At 37.9% G+C, this 19,568-nt stretch overlaps 1 protein-coding gene across 3 annotated transcripts in view; it reads right to left on the reverse strand.

Moving 5' to 3' along the window:
* kcnab1b (potassium voltage-gated channel, shaker-related subfamily, beta member 1 b) overlaps nt 1-19,568 on the reverse strand; it is a 106,539-nt gene that overhangs the window by 40,928 nt on the left and 46,043 nt on the right. For all 3 annotated transcript variants that reach the window (XM_037531251.1, XM_037531252.1, XM_017699200.2), the window contains 5 exons: nt 18,879-18,922; nt 14,364-14,401; nt 12,364-12,443; nt 10,238-10,282; nt 9,820-9,864 (listed from right to left, as the gene is read on the reverse strand). In XM_037531251.1, the coding sequence (XP_037387148.1) occupies nt 9,820-9,864; nt 10,238-10,282; nt 12,364-12,443; nt 14,364-14,401; nt 18,879-18,922 (252 nt within the window). The remainder of the gene's footprint in view (nt 1-9,819; nt 9,865-10,237; nt 10,283-12,363; nt 12,444-14,363; nt 14,402-18,878; nt 18,923-19,568) is intronic.

The following is a 19,568-nucleotide window of genomic DNA, read 5'->3' on the forward strand; positions in this document are numbered from 1 at the left end:
TATAAATGTGAAGTAATTGTTCTCTGTGGCCTGGTTTGTCAGCTTGCCAGCTAACTGATGAGTGGATATTGAAAATTGAGCCTTGAAGAATAAATAGAGATTAGTCACAAATTCAGTGCAGCAGTATGAATTCGGTACCGGTTGACACAACAGGCAGCAATTTCATACACAAAGCATGCAGATAAATAATAGTGGCAAAAAGCAAAAAAACAAAAGGCAGTGCCAAGAAGGCAAAAGAGCATGTGATGAGTATGCAGCAGAACACTTCAAGATATTGTAAATATCTGAGCAGCTGGGCCGTGCAAAATACTAGCATTAGTCTGTAGTATATAAGCTGTCATAATCATCAAATTTAACATAAAAGGTTTCTCCAGTTGTCAATTTACTGGCCATCTTGGCTGTCTCACTCTAGCAAATGAAGAAGAGTAGGCAATGACCTACTCTGGCCACAAAAAGCTGTTTGGTAAACAAATTTGGACACTGTTTTTTTCTCTGTTCTGGTAGCTTATGGTAAATTAGCTATATTAGCAATTTTCAGAAATAAGGAATTGAATTGTTGTAGTTTTTTTGTTTCTTGACAAAAAAGAAGCAGCCGGTATTTCCATTTTGTGCGACTTTTTACTTTCACTCCACTACATTTCAAAGTCTAATATCTTTCCTTTCTCTCCACTACATTGTGCGAAATCTGTTGTTCCTTTTGGCTTATATGTGTATAAAAACATAACATGTCAAAACAAAAGGGGCGTGTAGCAAGAACACCAATCAGGGCACAGTGCACACTTTATTTTGAGCTTGTTTTGACCTGTTGAACAAATACGGATACAGTTCAATGTCAGTGCAGCAGCCCAAAACTTTTGGAATGTCTATTCCTACACAAATGATGGAACTAACCTAACTATGTGTAAATACAGCACAATATAGAAATATGTACACATATGCAACACAAGTTGTGACTGGCATGTATCTTTAGTCTGAATTTATACAAACATTATTTCATTTTATAGTAAAGTTGATTTGCTAGTTAATGTTTATGAACAGAGACCTATAGACACAATATAGTAAAGGAAAACTCATCTGTGAAGCTGTGCTTAAAACAAGCTTTTATTAAACTTAAACTTGTAACTAAGTTGCATTAAGTTAATTAATCTTTTAGTACTTTTACTTTCTATACTTAAGTACATTTCACTTTTGTACTTTTACTCAAATGAAGGTCTAAAGGGAGGACTTCTACTTTTACTGGAGTAATATTTTACCTTGGGTATCTCAACTTTAACTCAAGCACATGATTTGTGTACCTCGTCCACCGCTGGCTGTAGCTGTACAGCCAGTTGTACTGGACATATTGAATGAGTAGATGGAAAAATGGATTCCACCAAATATTAGCAAATTTGAAAGCAAATGTGACAAAGGAAGTCACATACTTTTACAACGGGACAATCATTGAGAACATACCTCAAAATCCACGCTATAGCTTTTAGAAAGGCTTCCACAGTCCTCTGACATCACTTACAATCTGTGGGTAGATCTCAGACATGCTGTGTATGCAAGATGGCCCAAGACTAATGCAGAACTAGAAGTGTTTTACAAGGAAGAGTGGGTGATAATTCCTACAACAAGTATAGAAAGGTTCCTAGCTGGCTACAAAAAGCATTTGCAAGCTGCGATATCTGCCAAAGGGTGTATTACTAAGTAATGACTTAGGGTAGCCAAACTTTTTCACATGTCACAATTACTATTTTATTTCATTTTATTTTAAGTAAATTCAATATGAAGCAACTGTGCATTCACATTTGCAGTCTCAGTTTAGTCCTTCCACTTCAAGAACCAACAAAATATGTCAGTTGTGCAGGGGTGCACATACTTTTTCATACAACTATGAATCATATGTATCATAATTTAGTGCCAATGATAGCACGAAAAGGACTGCACTGTTTTCAGCTGTTGGAAACTAGAGAGCTACACATTTGGTAGTTGCATATTTTTGTCTTCACCAGTTGTAAGACAGAGTTAGTGGGTTCAGAAGCATGTGCCTGGTCTTGGCTTTTTCTTTGTTTCTGCCGTGTGTCTGCTCTGAATGGAGGAGCCGCTCTAACTCTGTTGGATCTAATCGATCGTCAGCTTAGCAGCTAATGCATATAGATTAGCATCTCTGCCCTCCCACAGCAGGTCAATTCACACACAGACAAGCCTGTATTCCTGTCTTTGTGGTTTCCATTGACCTACGGATGATCACAGCTCAGTGCTGCTGTGCAAGAGATTACCCACCCATAACTTTAAACTTAGCGACCACAAGCAAATCTTGCTGTTCTGTTTTTGGTTTTCAAATAAATAAATAAATATAACCCTTTTTTCATAGGGATCTGTAAAAATACTTGGAGACTCATCCATCCATCCATCCATTGTCATCTGCTTATCCGAGTCCGGGTCGCGGGGGCAGCAGCCTAAGCAGAGAGGCCCGGGCCTCCCTCTCCCCTGCCACCTCCTCCAGCTCTTCCGGAGGGATACAGAGGCGTTCCCAAGACATTTGAGAGATATAATCCCTCCAACGTGTTCTGGGTCTTCCCTGGGGTCTCCTCCCCATCGGACATGTCTAAAACACCTACCTGGGGAGGCGTCCAGAGGCCATCATTACCAGGTGCCCGAACCACCTCAACTGGCTTCTCTCAACGTGGAGGAGCAGTGGCTCTACTCCGAGCCTCTCCCGAATTGCCGAGCTTCTCACCCTATCTCTAAGGGAGAGCCCAGCGACTCTGCAGAGAAAGCTTACTTTGGCCCCTTGTATCCGCGATCTCGTTCTTTCAGTCACTACCCAAAGCTTGTGACCATAGGTGAGAGTCGGAACGTAGATTGACCTGTAAATTGATAGCTTTGTCTTATGGCTCAGCTCTCTCTTCACCATGATGGACTGGTGCGGCGTTTGCAGTAATGCGGACCCTATACCAGTCCGTCACGGTGAAGAGAGAGCTGAGCCAGAAGACAAAGCTATCAATTTAAATAAATAAATAAAATGACATCAGCATAAACACTGTGCACTGGGAGCTTTGTGGTATGGGCTTCCATGGCCAAGCAACTGCATGCAAGCCTTACTTCACCAAGCACAATGCCAAGCGTCAGAGGGAGTGTTGTAAAGCATGCTACCACTGGACCCTGGAGCAGTGGAAACATATTCTGTGGAGTGATGAATCACACTTCTCTATATGGCAGTCTGACGGACAGGTCTGGGTTTGGCCAATGGCAGGAGAACATTTCCTGCCTGGCTGCATTGTGCCACCTGTAAACTTTGGTGGAGGAGGGATAATGCTATGGGGTTGTTTTCAGGGGTTGGCCTAGATCCCTTAGTTCCAGGGAAAGGAACTCTTAATGCTTCAGCATACTGAAACATTTTAGACAGTTCTGTACTTCCAACTCTGTGGTAACATTTTGGGGAAGGCCCTTTTCTGTTCCAGCATGACTCTGCTTCAGTGCACAAAGCAAGGTCCATAAAGGCATGGCTGCCCTTGTGAAAGGGAAGTATACTTAAGAACTCTAGAAGTATATTCAGATTGTGTAAACACTAATAATACATTTTTCTTTTCATGTTCTTTGTAAAAATACACATTAAATATACTTTTTCTGTATTCTACAAAATATATTTAGATGAAATACATTTAAAAGTATACTTTAATGTGTTGGAAATAACTTAGAGCACATGCACTTCCAAACATACTTGTCTTAAAAGTATATTTATTTGTTATGACAACTGAAGTGCATTATTTAAAAGTATATTTTAAAGAAAAGTATTTTAAAGTATGTTTGAATACAACTTCACAAATACAATTCAATTGATATATTTTTTCTCATACAAAAGTACACCTAAACAAAAGCATATCTAATTTTCATGTCAACTTAAATTTATTAAAAAAAGTATATTTTAAGAAATTCCTTTTAAAATATACTTTAGTACAACTTAGGAAGTACACTTTAATAAATGTATTTATTCACATACTAAAGCACACTTAACCAAAAATATATATGCATTGTCATGCTATTTAAGTGTATTATATAAAATAGAATTTTTGATTTAATGTATGCTTTAGTACAACTTAGGAAGTACGCTTGAGTGAAAGCATTTCATTCACATACTAAAACATATTTCAAAAACTGTCAAATTGACTTAAGATTAATTTATGTCTAACCAAATTTAGGCAATAAAGTGTATTTCTTTCACATAATCTTTAGATTATCCATGCTTTGTAAAAAATATGCTTACTTAATCATAAAATTCACATGGTTATCATGTTAACTTATCATTGTAGTTTAAAGTATTGCATTATTGTATTATGTATTGTAGTTTAAATTGTACTTTGTCATCCTTTAAACATGAACAAAGTATAATTAATGTGTGCTTAAAAATAATGGAACCAAAGTGATATTTATCATTGATTTATTAGCACATAAATGTAGAACAAATTAAAACAAAACAAAACAAAAACATTTTCTCACATTATAAAAATCTCAAGGTAAAGCTCATAAGCATTTGATTATAGTCCTTTAACAGGCCTTTTAAATGCAACAAAAATTGTTTTATTTCACAAAATAACCATACATTATTTCATGCATGAACTTAAAAATAAATAAAATGTAATAAAAATGTTTAACGGACTGTCTCTACAAGTTTTTTTTCCCTTTTTTTCACCTGCATCTCCTGATTTATGGGCGAGCAACAGAGTTTGGGCTACATATAAGTAAAAACACCCTAGACCTCTGCTCTCTGGATCCTTCAAAGTTATATTACCTGTTTCTTTTAAGTGTGACAAAAGTCCCATTTTAGACCTATGAAGTCTTTTCAGTCTCTCTCGACATTATTAGGGAGTGGAGTGGCATATGTTTTATCTTTGCTCGTTTTCTGCATTTTGCATGTATTGCATAGACATCATTTGACTCAGACACTTCATGCATGAAGTTGGGTGAAATGTGTAGCTGAATATCTTTACAGAGTTGCCTTCTTGACTTAACAAGCTCCTTCACCACCATGCAGCACTTTTTTCATCAACCAATTCATAAACTACGAGACTCAGGACTTTGCACAATGTTCCATCTTGTAATTTTGCAACAGAATTTTTTCTCTTCTGCAACCTGTTGATGGATTACATCACCTACATTTGCTATTTTGGCGCTTTTGGTTTCAAGGCTTTGCGCTCGAAGTTTTAAATCAAACCAGGCAATTAACATGCAGCCTTGTTGTGGGAGCGCAGAAGAACTTTGCGGAGCTGCATTGGAGGAGCAGAGCACTTCTAACCTGTTAGGTAAGTTCTTTTATGTATGCCATATAAAAACAATGTTATGACATTATATGATGCTGGAACAGTAAAGAAGTAGCACACATACTTCAGAAAATGTTCTCTCAACACAAAATTAAAATAAGAGTCCACGTTTTTAGCTTTAGGCTACGGTCGTAAATGTTTATTTTTAACTTAAAAAACCAAAGGAAAAAACCACGAGAATCACACACACTACTATGTCAGTGTCACTGCTATACTGAGATGAAACACCACCTATTCTGGTTAACAGTTGGGCAGTGGTGGTCCTTAACAGCTTGTTTTTGTTTTTGGGAACACTAGACAAGCATTAAAAGGCAACTGTATTGAGTTTATAAACTGCTGTAAAGTAATTTGTGTGGGGGAAAAAATACGCACTGGTGGACACTTATGTCATGCTATCACTTTTTGTCCAAAAGGTTACCAGATTAAGATTTTTTTACATTACTTTGAAATTTGGTAAATCAGTTTCAAAAAGCTATAAAACACATTAGTAAATACTGTAAGAATGCTGACACTTGGGGACCAGTATTTATCACAGTGTTTTGGCTAGTACTGTTTGAAAGTGATGCAAGGGCAACATGGTGATGTGTGTCTTGTCAATGTATTATGCACAGCAGTTAGTAAACTGTAATATTCACTGTGTAGTAAACACTTCGGCTGTTTTTATAGTTTGTAATGGCAGAATTACATTTTTAAAGTGACTTTGTCCCTGTAATCCTACAACAGCCCCTGTTTCTTTCTTTTCTGATCAGGTACTGACATAAAAGGCAGCCAAGCACAAGGATGAGGTTCTTAAAGAAGATCTCAAAAAAAGAAAACACCCTAACACAACACCACCACTTTATGATACAGACACAGACTCTGACATAACAGCTCCTGACCTGGAATCCACACCCGTAAATCAGTCACTAGAAATTGTGAGTTTCAGCGGTCTTTACTACAAAAATGGTTATTTTATTTATGCTTTTAGAGAAGAGATCTCTAATAAAACTCATAAAGTGCATAAACATTACTCAACCTTTCTGCTATCCAGCTCTAAAGTGACAATCATTAACTGATAGATCAGTTGCTTAACACAGTAGAGGTTGCAGCACTTTCAGCTGGATTGAGCACATTCTTCCTCAGCTGTGTAAGAGAGCTCTTGTGCCTTACAAAGGCAATTAGATAGAAAAACCTACAATACAGAAACTTTGTTAGTAATCACTTCCTTCATTCCTTACTTCAGAATTCAGTCCGTTGTTGTATATTTGTTGTGTTAAAGAGTCTGATAGATGCTGAAAATGCTTCTTGAAGTCTCCCAAAAACAGAGCTATGATCAGTGATAAAATAGTTCCAGCCTTGGAAAGTATGTAACAGTATATGTATTATGGGTTTGCCTGACAGTTTGTTAACAAAAACAATTTATAAAACATTTTTCATGTGTGCATGCATATATAGCCCTTTTGTCGCCTACTATATTTTTGTATTCTTTGAATTTCGGAACAGGTCAATAATAAATCTCGCTTATCTCAGCACTTGCATCCGCCTCTTCGCTCCCTGTTACACAATAAATGTGTAAATATCACTGTATGTCTACATTTTAGTGGAAGTATAATTCAAATTAAGTAGCAAGTTAGTGCATGTATAGTATGTTCAGTGGTGTATTTAAAAATAATATAGTAAGTGTAAGTATACATTTGTGTGGTAATAATGAATAATTCAGTGAAATTGTAAAATATGTTTTTCCAGTTTATAACAGAAAAGCACATTAGGGCATCACTTAAATATAACTGAATTTAAATGTTCCATAGCAATCTACACTTAAATATGCATTGCATTAAAGTGCACTTAAATGCATTATTTATTAAGTAAATACATATATTTAGTGATAATAAAATAGAATTCATAGTACACTTAAGTTTATTTTACTTGCAGTATATTATAAATAAAGTAGCATGGACATGCATGCAGTACATAAAGAAACACATTTATAATGTATTCCAAGTGTAATAACAATTGTGTTTAAAATCACACCTTTAAATCTACTTAAGTTAACTGAAGTTGTCCGAAAAAAGCACTCAAAAGGACAACCTAATGCTTTTAAGGTATATTTAAACATAACAATTGCAATTTAAATACACTTAAGCTGTCATGTTGTTCCAAAATAATACATTTAGTATGTATTTAAGCATATATGAACACTAAAAGCATGTACTTTTCAAATGAAGTATACTTAATACTTAAATACATTTTCTTTTTAGAAGGGTGGGTGAGTTTGGTGTGGAAGAACTTGATTGGCACACACAGAGCCCTGACCTCAACCCCATCAAACACCTTTGGTATGAACTAGAATGGAGATTACAAGCCAAACCATCAAAGGTGAACAAGAGGCTTTACTTGTTTATCCACAATCAAGGCCAAAAAACAGGTGAAGGTCAGATCCAGAATGAACAAACCATATACAAACCTGAGGCCAGGCAGCAGAGTCCCAAAAGGGAACAGGCAAAGGGCAAAGTCGATAGATACAATCAAACGGTCAGATACACAAGGAATAAATCAAAACATGGACAAGAACACTCAATAGTTTGGTAGAAGATGCAATACCTTCCTACTAACTAAGCCTAAGGTCCAGGTCTATAAGCTAACACTTTGGTTACTGGTTACAGCCACACGATCAAATATACAGGTGAAAAACATGAATACTCAGATGAAGCTGATCTCTGATAGGTGGAACCAAGTAGCCTAGACTTCACTTGATCAACCAGGGGGTTCTGGGAATTGGAGTCCTGGCTGGAGGGATATGTGACACTTAACTTGAGATAAGATATAAATTAAAATAAGATTTACTTCTGTAATACAAATGTGTAAAAAATCTTATCTTGACCTTGTCAGTTCTTAACTTAAGACTGAAGATAGAATGTTTCTGCACAGCCCCTGATCCTAACATTGAGCTAAACAGATGACTACTGTTCCTGTTGCACACACACACACACACACACACAAATGAATTGTGAGCTCAAATGAAACTAATCATTTGTAAAACTGAAATATTGATAACTGTTCAAGTGGACAGTTCAGCTACATCATATTTTATTGCCTAAATGAAAACTGAACTGAATAAAAAAGAATGGAATTGTGCCCACAAATGCCAAACTTGTTGGTGGTAAGAGTGCAGATCTACAGGCAGTTGTCAACATGGACATTAGATGTAATGGATTCATTAGATACAAAAGGCAAATACTGGGTGAAGGAATGTATTGATGCATTGATCTGCAGTTGGTGGTCTGTCAATTTTATAATGTTAGAATAAATTAGAATCATTATAATACTAGTCACTAACTTATGCATTCATTAGTAACAAAGTAAAATGATCAGGCTTTTTTATTGTTTATATTCTGCTACTGTGCAAAAACAGATGGACTATAAGAAAAATCAACACAAAGTGTCTTAATAAGGTATTATAAGCTGCCAGAAAATGGAATAGATTCTAGAAGTCTCTGGAACTGTGCTGGAGATATGAAAGCTCATTCTCGCAAAAGATATTCCATCAGTTGTTGTTTTGATGTTGGTGCTGGAGCCTTGTGCCCTGTAGATGGGGTCATCCTGGAAGAGACCCCTCCCACATGACATATGTTCCATCAGAGGATAAAGGTGATCAGTCAGAATAACAATGCACTGATTTGTAGCAACACTTCTAAGGGGACAACTGGACCCAAATCGTACCAGCAAAATGTCTCCACAGCATAACAGCTACTGGACAAGCCATTCAGACCTGTACTAGAGAGTTACCCTGTACCCAGCCTGTCTCTGATCTCCAACACCATTTCCAACCCGTCCCCATTTGACCCAAAATTATTCCACCCCTGCATTACCCAACATCATTAATGGGTAATGGTGGATTACTTGGGGTGAGGGAATGACTTGACCTTAGCTGCTGTAAAATCTAAAAGTGGGAATTTCATTACTGTTCATGTGGTGTTAATAGACAATTCATTACGTTTCCCACAGGGATGCTGTAAAGTTTATCACCATTATCATTGTCACTGTGGGAAAAAATAAATAGTAACCCCCTGGAATGCTGTGATACACATTCCTGTGCAGCTTTCTAGTCAGTCCCACGTGTGGAGAATGTGGTGAAGAATCTTTTTATCACATCTCTGTAGATCAGTGCCTGTGGCTTTTTACTCTACTGAGCTCTCAAATATAAATGTGTCTTTGTAATGAGGGGCTTATGCACTGCAGCCTGATTAGAATATCCTTATTTATGTAGCTATGGATGGGCTGTTCTTGCTGATACTGTTTAATCACAGACTGCGTTGACATTCTCAGTCACCTGAGGAGCATCCTACACATTGTTTCTACACTTACTTATCCTTCTTTGTCGCCCATCTGTACCTCCTGCAGTCACAAATTTTGAGTATTTTTACTGTAATTCTGGTGGGCCATGTTGGCCCTGTCATCAAGAGGAAGCATTCAGGTCTGTTCTCTTAGTGGTTTGGATGTTTACGAATCTACATGTATGACATGCTCATTTACTTACTTTCCTCCCCAGTAAAGTTTGGTAGTGATGACTAGACTGGATCTCCTGGAAAAGAAACAACACACAAACAGTAGAGGCATTCAGTCAGCTACAGCCTCACACATCTCAAATCAAACAGTCTGTATTCAGATTCAAGCTGCAGAATTGTGTATTCCTTTGTAAAATTCCCTCCCACACACACTCCCCAACCAAAAATCTCCAGCTGCATACTTTATGGAACTTTCCACATCGCCATGGTAACTGATCGCTTCGATGTAACTAGCTTAGTTATGGATATTTTTTTAGCAATAAGTGATGTTATTTTAATTCAACCCTCCGTCTGTCAGTCTATCTCTCTCTCTCTCTCTCTCTCTCACACACACACACACACACGCACACACACACACACACACAAACACGCTCCCAAGTGGTTCCGTACCTCCAGCATTTCTTCTTGATGATGTTTCCGAGGATGATTTCAGCTCTGCAGAGATGAGAACACAGAAATTAAAACTCATAAACTTGTTCAGTTACACCTACTTTTACAGTTCCATATGTTCTAGGTGTTAACCAGGTAAATGTGTGGTAGGTAAGTACTAGGTAATACAAATTATCCATGTATTTTGTGCTGTCATTTTAGGCTCTATTAGTACTTATTAGTACATGGAGGTGTTTCTGACTTACTTTCCTGTTTAAACATGTGACAATACAGTGAAATTTACTGTATGTTTATCCTCATCATAGTGTAACTCCAAATAGATATTTGACTACGCTGTTTATCAGGAAAGGACACTTTTAGTGTGAAGTTGAATTTGAAAATCCAGAAACAGACATTTTAGGACATGTTTTCATTTAAAAAAGAGTAAAGTCCATTTACACTTCTGTCTATAACGATCTAGTTCTTTGAAGTTTGGAGTTACCTAGTTAACTTAAGTGAAAGTGAATTGTTTCTGCCTGTGTGTGTATGTGTGAGTGTGTTTTGTGAGTGTGTTGTGTGAATGTGTTGTGTGTGTATTTTTGTTGTGTGTGTGTCTTGTGTATGTGTGTGTGTTTGTTTGTTGTGTGTGTTGTGTATGTAGGTGGGCATGTTTAAGAGTGTGCATGTGTGTATGTGTGCTTGTTAAAGTTTGTGTGTGTGTGTGTGTGAGTTGTGCTGTGGGTGTGTGTATGTGTGTATATTTAAGAGTGTGTATGCATCTGTGTATGTGTGCATGTTAACGTGTGTGTGTGTGTGTGTGTGTGTGTGTGTGTGTGTGTGTGTGTGTGAATTGTGCTGTGGGTGTATGTGTGTGTGTATGTGTATGTGTGTGTTCAACAGAAATGAACCTTTGTGAACCTCTCAGAAAAGTGCAAATCACATTTATATTTATGACATTGTGCTGAAAATATCTGCAGCTGTGCTGTCAGAGGCTTGACATTCCGACATTGCGTATTCATTTTCTAAGAACCACTGTAAAGTTTGAAACTTGCAGTGAAAGGTGTGTGCGCTTGCACATTAGTTGGGAGATAAGTATAATCGGATTTAGCTCCGTTCTGAAATGCAGGTGTGGTACTCAGGCTCAGTTTGCTGTGGTAATTCCACTCTGTGACTGCAGTATGCAGGACTTTCAACTCCAGCATTGTTACGCTCTCAAGCAGGACCTGAATGACATATTGTTTCATTTGACTATGACTATTAATCTAGATATAAGCACTCAGACTAGAATTAATCCAGTTTAAATATTAAGGCTAAGACTCATTCAGGTTTAGATATTCAAACTGTGATTAATCTAAATTTACATACTCAGACTATGGTAATCTAGGTTGAAATTCTTAGACTGTAATTAATCTAGGTTTACATACTATGGTTATGATTAACCCACGGTTACACATTCACACTGTGATAAATCCAGGTTTAGTCTCAGGCTGTAAGTAATGCAGGTTTAGATATTCAGTCTGTGATTAATCCATGTTTACATAATAAGGTTGCAATAATCCAGGTTTAAATACTCAGACAGTGATTAATCCAGGTTTACATAGTCAAGCTGTGATTAATCTAGGTTTACATACTCAAGCTGTGATAGGTTTACTTACTGAAGCTGTGCACTCTGGCTGTAATTAATCTAGGTTTAGGCACTCTGGCTGTGATGCTTGTTCTATCATAAAACAGCCTTGAGATTTTTGAATGGTCTGGGTCACCACTTCAGAAGCAGCGGGACATTTTTAATCCACTACAGTGAACCAGTAAATGAAATTATGATTTGACTATGCAGAACAGAGAAAGAACTGGTTAAGGTTAGTGCTCAACATGGTTTACTTTTCTTACTTTTCTTTATTTGTATGAAATCCAAGATTTGAGTTTTCATTCTTCGTGAGGTCATCTATTAAAACACATGGGAGCTAAACGACAGGTTTCAGGTCCTTGACTTTCATGCTGAAGATGGTACAATTGCTAAATGCCTGGGGATTTTTGAGTGGACTACATCAGCACTGTACAAGTCAGTGTTAAATCCAGCACAGTCAGATAGAAATGGAAGTTATAATGAAATAGGCAAAATGGAGACTGGGGGCTTTGGTTATACTCACTTTCCGCCTGAGTACACCTCAGCCGTATCAAAGAGATTCACCCCATTCTCATAGGCTATAGTCATGAGCTGCTCTGCAACCTACACATGAACAAACTCACATTATTATGCATACAAGAATATTATATACATGATAAATTATGAGGACGTATTTCACTGCTACTAGCTTTGGAAATCAGTTGTTCAGTCAGCACTTCATATACATAATAAGAACAGTCCTGATAAAGCTACTGACACATCTACTCTTTATGTAGAGGCCTGTCCTAATGTGAGATTAATGTAAATGGCTTTAACTGTACATTTCAGTTCAGTTCAGTTCATCTCAGATCACTTTAACTCAGTTCATTTGAACTCAATTCAATCCATGAATTCACCTCTACTCAATGCAATTGAATTCAGATAAACTCAACTTGAAAAAAATCCATTGATAAAATTAGTTAATTCAATTGAGATCAGTTCAGCTTAACGCAGTTCAGCTCAGCGTCAAGTTAACTCGGCTCAATCATCCTCAACTTAGCTCAACTCAACTTAGCTCAATTCAATCAACTCAGTTCAACTCAGTTTTACTCTGCTCAATTCAGCTCAACTTGACTTCAACTTCACACAAATCAACTCAGATCTGTTCAACTCAGCTCAACTTCATTCTGTTTATTTCAGCTTTAGTTGACTCAGCTCAACTCAACTTCACACAGCTCAGGGTAGTTCAACTCACATCTGTTAATCTGAAATTGATTCAGTTCTGTTCAACTTACTTTGACACAGCTCAACTCCACTTGGATCTGTTCAGCTCCACTTAACTTAAGCTAACTTGACTCATTTCAGTTCAACTCAACTAGACTCAGCTCAGTTTAGACCAACATCTTTCAGCTCAATCAAACTCTAGTTCAGTGCAATTCACTTAATTTCAATTCACTTCAAATCATTTCAACTCAGTGTAACTATAATTGATTTGATTCGGCACAATTCAGTTCAGTCAAGTTCAAAAGTGTTGAGTTTATGTTCTTCATGTCCTATACTCTATAATGTAATGGGATAGGATACAGCTGCTTTGTTCATTAATGTATGCTTAGCAAGTGTCAGAGCAAAATATGCAAAATATTTGTGGTTTTAACTGAAAGTGATCTGACGTCTTCACATTACAATGGATAAGAATAGATGTATGTCTAATGTAACATTAATTAGTCAAATTTATTTGAGCTAAAACCACAGATGCTCATTCTGCATGTGTTCCGGCGCTTACGATGCTTTGTCAGAACGAATGATACAGATGACTGAACTGAACTCAAGGCCTAACTATTTAGCCATCTGTCCATCTTTCCCATTCTCTTTCTTTTTTCCTCTCGTTCTCTTTCTCTCTCTTTCTCTCTCAAACTGAAAATCTCTCCCTCTAATTCTTTTTTGTAAGAGACCTCCCGTCACTGTTTCTCTCTCTCTCGTTCTTTCTCTCTCTCTTTCTGACAAGCTGATGTGCGGTTGTCACTTTGATAGACAGTGAGGGGCAATGACTGTAGGGTGGTATGTGGGTTCTGACCGCACAGGCAAAAGCGTATGTTAAACAATTCCAGACATTATTAACTCCGACAGCTGAGTAAAGGGCGACAGAAAGGGTGGGGGCTATGAGAGGGGTGTGTGTTGGTCTTTCCATAATATGATTGGACAAACAACGTGATGTGATTGGACACCACAGCAGACCCCGCCTCGGGGGACAGTGAGGGTTGCCTGAATGTTGTTGCCACGGGGGCTTCAGTGATGGATGATTGGCTAATGGTGTTGTTCATATGCCCCGGTGCATGTCAGAAACAGGAAGTGCCCACGCAGAAGGCAGTTATTGTTAGTAGGAGAAGGCCACAGTGATTCATTTTGCTGTGTTACTACAGCAGCGCTGGATTCTAGCAGTGTGGATAAGGGATGATTAGTTGATTTTTACCTGCTCTTATATTGCTATTTTATCTCAGGTTTGGCATGTGTATGTGTGGCTAGTCAATCATTAATTCACCTCACCTCATCAGAAACCTGACCACCAAATGTCACCCATGTTCCTAGAAATGAGAGAGAGAGGCAGTAAGTGTTTGCAGTTTTTCACAATTTAACAGGCATAAGAAAAGCAGCAAGACCATCTGTGAGAGCCCTAAAAGCACATCTATTAGGAGAGAATGCTTTACACACAATATGAATTTGGTTTACAATAAACAACTGCTATTATAAGCCGTATCAGCAGGTCTTTCATTGGTTGTCAGTTGAAAACATTGGTCTTTTTTTTCTATTGGTAAAAATTTCCTTTATAGCTGAATTAATTTAATTCAATGTAATTCAAAATGACAATGTAACCATTGTTATATCTAATGTAAACATGTCTATTCGCATCCTACACAGATGTCACGGTATTGCTTTGAGGTAGATTTTTGGGGGTGGGCTGTTTTTTTTCTGTGCAGGTAAGATTTCATTGGCTTGATCAATGGGTAACAATCAAAACTGGTTGACACCACAGTGGCTGCCAATGGTTGTATGATGTATTTGTGTAAAGTGTACTGAGTGTGAACAAAAATGTTGAATTCTGTGAAACCACTCAAGCTGTGGGAAGACAAATAACACATCAAAATGTCCGTTTAGGCTGGAATACCCCTTTAAATTAATACCTAATCTAAATCCAGTGCAGATCTTATGTGGATCATTCTGTACAATTGGTTGAAAGTGCAACACAAACTTTGAACTGACTTGGACCTTATCACTACCTGAACAATCAAAACACTATCAAAACTTTACCAAATGTTTCGGTAGTGACAATTTCAGCCAATTTTGAGCATAACTTAAACACTGCTTTGAACGGATGTACACATATATCATCATGATATTTTTGTTAAAGCACAAAAAAGTGTGCAGAAAGTGTGATTTTTGGTACTTGCAGTTCTTATTATTATATGGGGACACACTTTCTTCAAAACAGTGGGATTTAACTGTTCACCATGTTGCCATGATGGACAGTGAAACAGTCTCACTTCCTGCCTCACTTCCACACTACCTGTCCCACAGCCCAAAATGATGTGGAAAAATGTCTGGTTCCATTGACTTGCATTAGAAGTAAAGCAGGTTTTTTCCTTCTCCTGTAAAGTTACCATTTTGGAGATATGAGGTTTTGTTCCGACAACAGCGATTTGCTGTTCATGAATATACTACACTACCAACAGGAGATTTGTTGGAGGGTTTGACCCTCCTCTGCGTTTCCCTGAGAGACCTCTGTTATTTTTATTTTGACTCACACACTGCCGGCGGACTACACCACCCATGATTCATAGCCGCCAGTGGCCCTGGGCAGAAGTGTTGGGTCTCTGTGGTAACAATCTTTGTCCCTGTCAGAACCACCTAATGTCACCTGAGACATCAGGAGCAGGGTCCTCTGACCACAACCATCATCATCCTCCCATTAACCTCCTTAACTCTTAGAAATCAATTGTCACCAAAACAAACACACACATTTAATTGTTCCTCACTCATTGGATTTCTAAATGTTTGATTGGCACATTTGTGTTTGTAGAACAGGCATACTTTATGATGATTTGAACTTGAAAATTTACTGTTCTGTTCTGATGTGAAAAGTTACTGTTGTGTACAGTCTTAGTTTGAAGAAAAATGATCCACTCCAGCAGGATTTTTCCCCCACATTTTTGTAAAAATACAGCAAAAGTATAAATACAGACTTGAAACTGTGGATACTGAATGTAAGTCCAATGTAAATGTAATTAATTGTGTTAATTACTGTGTAATAACTATGTAATTAAGTCATTATATTTGAATAGAAATTACTCAACTTCAAAAGATTTTGTATTTAAACTGTAAAGGCCTACTCTAAATAATGGGAACAGATTATTGAAATAAAATCTTGTGGATTTACTAAGGCTGAATGTCTTATTTTTGGTGCAAACATGGCTGCCATTGTTGTTGCTGAGAGAGAAAGATTTTATCACACACATTTATGTAATTTCAATTTTGATTAAAAAAAAATAAAATTATTAATTTGCTGAAAGCAATAAAAATGGAACTATCTAGTTTTATAAACCCCCCAAAAATTCCAAAAAACCTGGGAAAGAGGCAGCAAAGATTTTTGACCTGTATTCACTTGAAAACAGTACAAAGATAAGATATTTAATGTTTCAACTAAAACATTCTTTACTTTCAATGCAAATTAATGTAAAATTAAAATAGGATTTTCTTCCAACAATTTTGGTGCATTTCCATTAGTCCATTTATCACGAAATTTTCACTTAATGTAAAAGACAGCTGCCATGCTCAAAAGATGTAGAAAAGTAAGAATGGAAACAAATGGAGATATATGTTTTCTTTTTGGACAGCAAAGATATGATTATAATTTGATGCTTGCAATATGTAGCAAAATAGTTGGGGCAGGAGCATGTTTACCACTGTGTTACACCACCTTTCCTTTTAACAGTGTTCAGTAATGGTTTGGGAACTGAGGACACCAATGGCTATAGTTGTGAAAGTGTATTTTTTCCAACTCTTGTTTAATATAACCTTTCAGCTCCTCAATGGTCCGGGGTCTCCATTGTTATATATGACATTCAGGCACCACACGTTTTTAATGGGACACAGGAGGCCAGTCTAGCACCTGCATTCTCTTGCTAAGAAGCCACGCCATTGTAATATATGCAGAATGTGGCTTGGCATTGTTTTGCTGAAAATCAGGAATGTCCCTAAAAAAGACATCACCTAGATGGCAGCACATGCTGCTCCAAAATATGTATATATCTTTCAGTGTTTCAGTGTTGACTGCCTTTTATTAGAGGCAAAATCGGAAAACAGCAATATGAAGGGTCTAATAAAGACTTAAAGGAGCCCAGCCTCCATGGCTTACAGCTACAGGCCCAAGTATGACTGCCCCACTTGTACTGCATATAGTTATACCACTGATATGAACACAGGTGGGTCCAATCGTGCAGCCTGAGGCCCTTAAATAGCAGTGGCTCTGCTAACTGGTGTCGCTCATGCAGCTGAAATGAGAGGAGACTAACCAGAGTGTATGGACCACTGTCCACATCAACGGGCATGACACCATGCCAACTAGCAACAATAGCTTTCTCTTTTCATTACTCTCATTAGTGTTGCTTGTTTGAACTATCTGTTTAGAATCTGCCTCAGAAAGACTTTCTCGGGTAAAAAGTCATTTTCATTGTGCTGCCAGGATCCAGAGGCTCGATGTGATGTCTTAGCCTACAGCCAGTAACCGCTGTGCAGTCTGTTCTGTTCATAAGTCTGTTCAAGTCTTATGACTAATATGTCTTGGTCTATTGTCTAACAGTTTGTAAATGCTTGTGTGAGGGCTTCGATAGACAATGCACAGATAACCCAGCATGACTTTAGCATTTTAATATGCCTCTGTGACGTTATCCTCAAAGGGAAGTCAGCTAAAGCATTAAACTGCCATGCTGGAGGCCAAGTAATTGATTATGTGTTGATGGGTCTGGTTAGTCCATTGGGTTTTATGACTTGTTGTTGAGGACACTGGGACAACAACCCTCACTGTCAATCTGTTTCTGCCCTGCTGTGTCTTAGCTGTGTGAGCTAATTGCTGCCAAACATTTCATATCTATCATGCATTACAAATTAAATGTCAATATGGGAGAGATTAACATTGGGAAGATTAGCTGAGCAAATGCCAGTTAAGTCATTGAATTATGCAACACTTGAAACACTGAACAAACACTGCAGTCTGGGGGTTGGACTGGCTGGAAAACAGGCAAAGGGACTTCATTCATAAAACTGCTGCTTTGGACTCAAATGAGTTCTCACTTGACTAATAAGGACATCCTTTATTTTTTATTTCGATGATTTGCTAGTTTTAAAATGCAAACTGGCTCATTATCTTTATCTCATAAAGCGGTTGATTAGAGGAACACTGAGAGAGAGAGAAAGAGAGGGGATAGTTAGAGAAAGAGAGACAGAGAAAAAAAAATTTAAAAAGAGAGAGAGAGATGAGAGAAAGACAGATGATTAAAAAGAGAGGGATAAATAAGGAAAGAGAAAGATGGCTAAACAGATAAAAAAGAAAGAAAGAAAGGGAAAGATGGTTAGAGAAAGAGAAAGAGAGAGACAGGTGTTTAAAATGAGAGAGTTAAGAAAAAGAGCACGAGTTAAAAGAGGGAGCAAGAGAGAAGGATAGAGAAAGATGGCTGAACAGGGAGAGAGAAGGACAGAGAGAGGGAGAGAGAGAGAGAGAGAGAGAGAGAAAGTGAGAGACACAGAGAGAGATAGATAGAGAGATAAAGAGAGACAGAGCGAAGGAGAGAGAGGGAGAAAGAGAGACAGAGAGAGAGAAAGAGAGAGAGAGAGAGGGAGACAGAGGGAGAGACAGAGAGAGAGAAGGAGAGAGAAAGAGAGACAGAGAGGTGGAGAGAGAGAGAGAGGGGGACAGAGAAGAGGGTGATCTGCTGTAAAGTGGAAAATGAAGTACTCAAGCTCTCAGTTAGGCTCTTCTGACAGTGTTATTATCTGCTAAACACTCACCGAGCCCCAAACACGATACTCGCAGTCCTGACTTCCCAAGATTCCTGTGAAAAGAGAAAGAAAAGGAGTTACAACCTGAGACAATGCAGTAACGCTGACACTTTGTCCACCTGCTGTGTAAGACTCCACGTCATCACCTCTTCCAGCTTTACTTAGTGAGCAAAATAGGTCTGGGATCATTGGTGGAGTGAATATTGCACTTACATTTCGGCATTTGGCAGATACTTTAATCAGAAGTGAAGTGGAGAGAGTATAATCTGTACAGCTATCACAGGAAGTCAGCCAGCAGTGCTGTTTCCAAATATACATATATATATATATATATGCTTGACTGTAGGCAAGAGACAGTTGTCTCCAGCGTGCCACCACACACGCTGCACATAACTGAGACAAAGTTTATCTTGGTCTCCTCAGACAACAGGACATGGTTACAGTAATCCATGTTCTTGGACTGCTTGTCTTCAGCAAACTGTTTATGGGCTTTCTTGTGCGTCAGCTTCAGAAGAGGCTTCCTTCTGGAATGACGGCCATGCAGACCGAGTTGATGTATTATGTGACATATGGTCTGAGCACTGATTAGCTATTTGTGTTAACAAGCAACTGAACAGTGTACAGTGGCCAGTATGAGCAAATTGTACCCAAAACACCAAATTTAGCAGCGCTGCTCCCCATTCACATCTTAAACGAGTC

This window comes from Pygocentrus nattereri, chromosome 19 (assembly GCF_015220715.1).
Source record: "Pygocentrus nattereri isolate fPygNat1 chromosome 19, fPygNat1.pri, whole genome shotgun sequence".
Taxonomy (NCBI): Eukaryota; Metazoa; Chordata; class Actinopteri; order Characiformes; family Serrasalmidae; genus Pygocentrus; species Pygocentrus nattereri.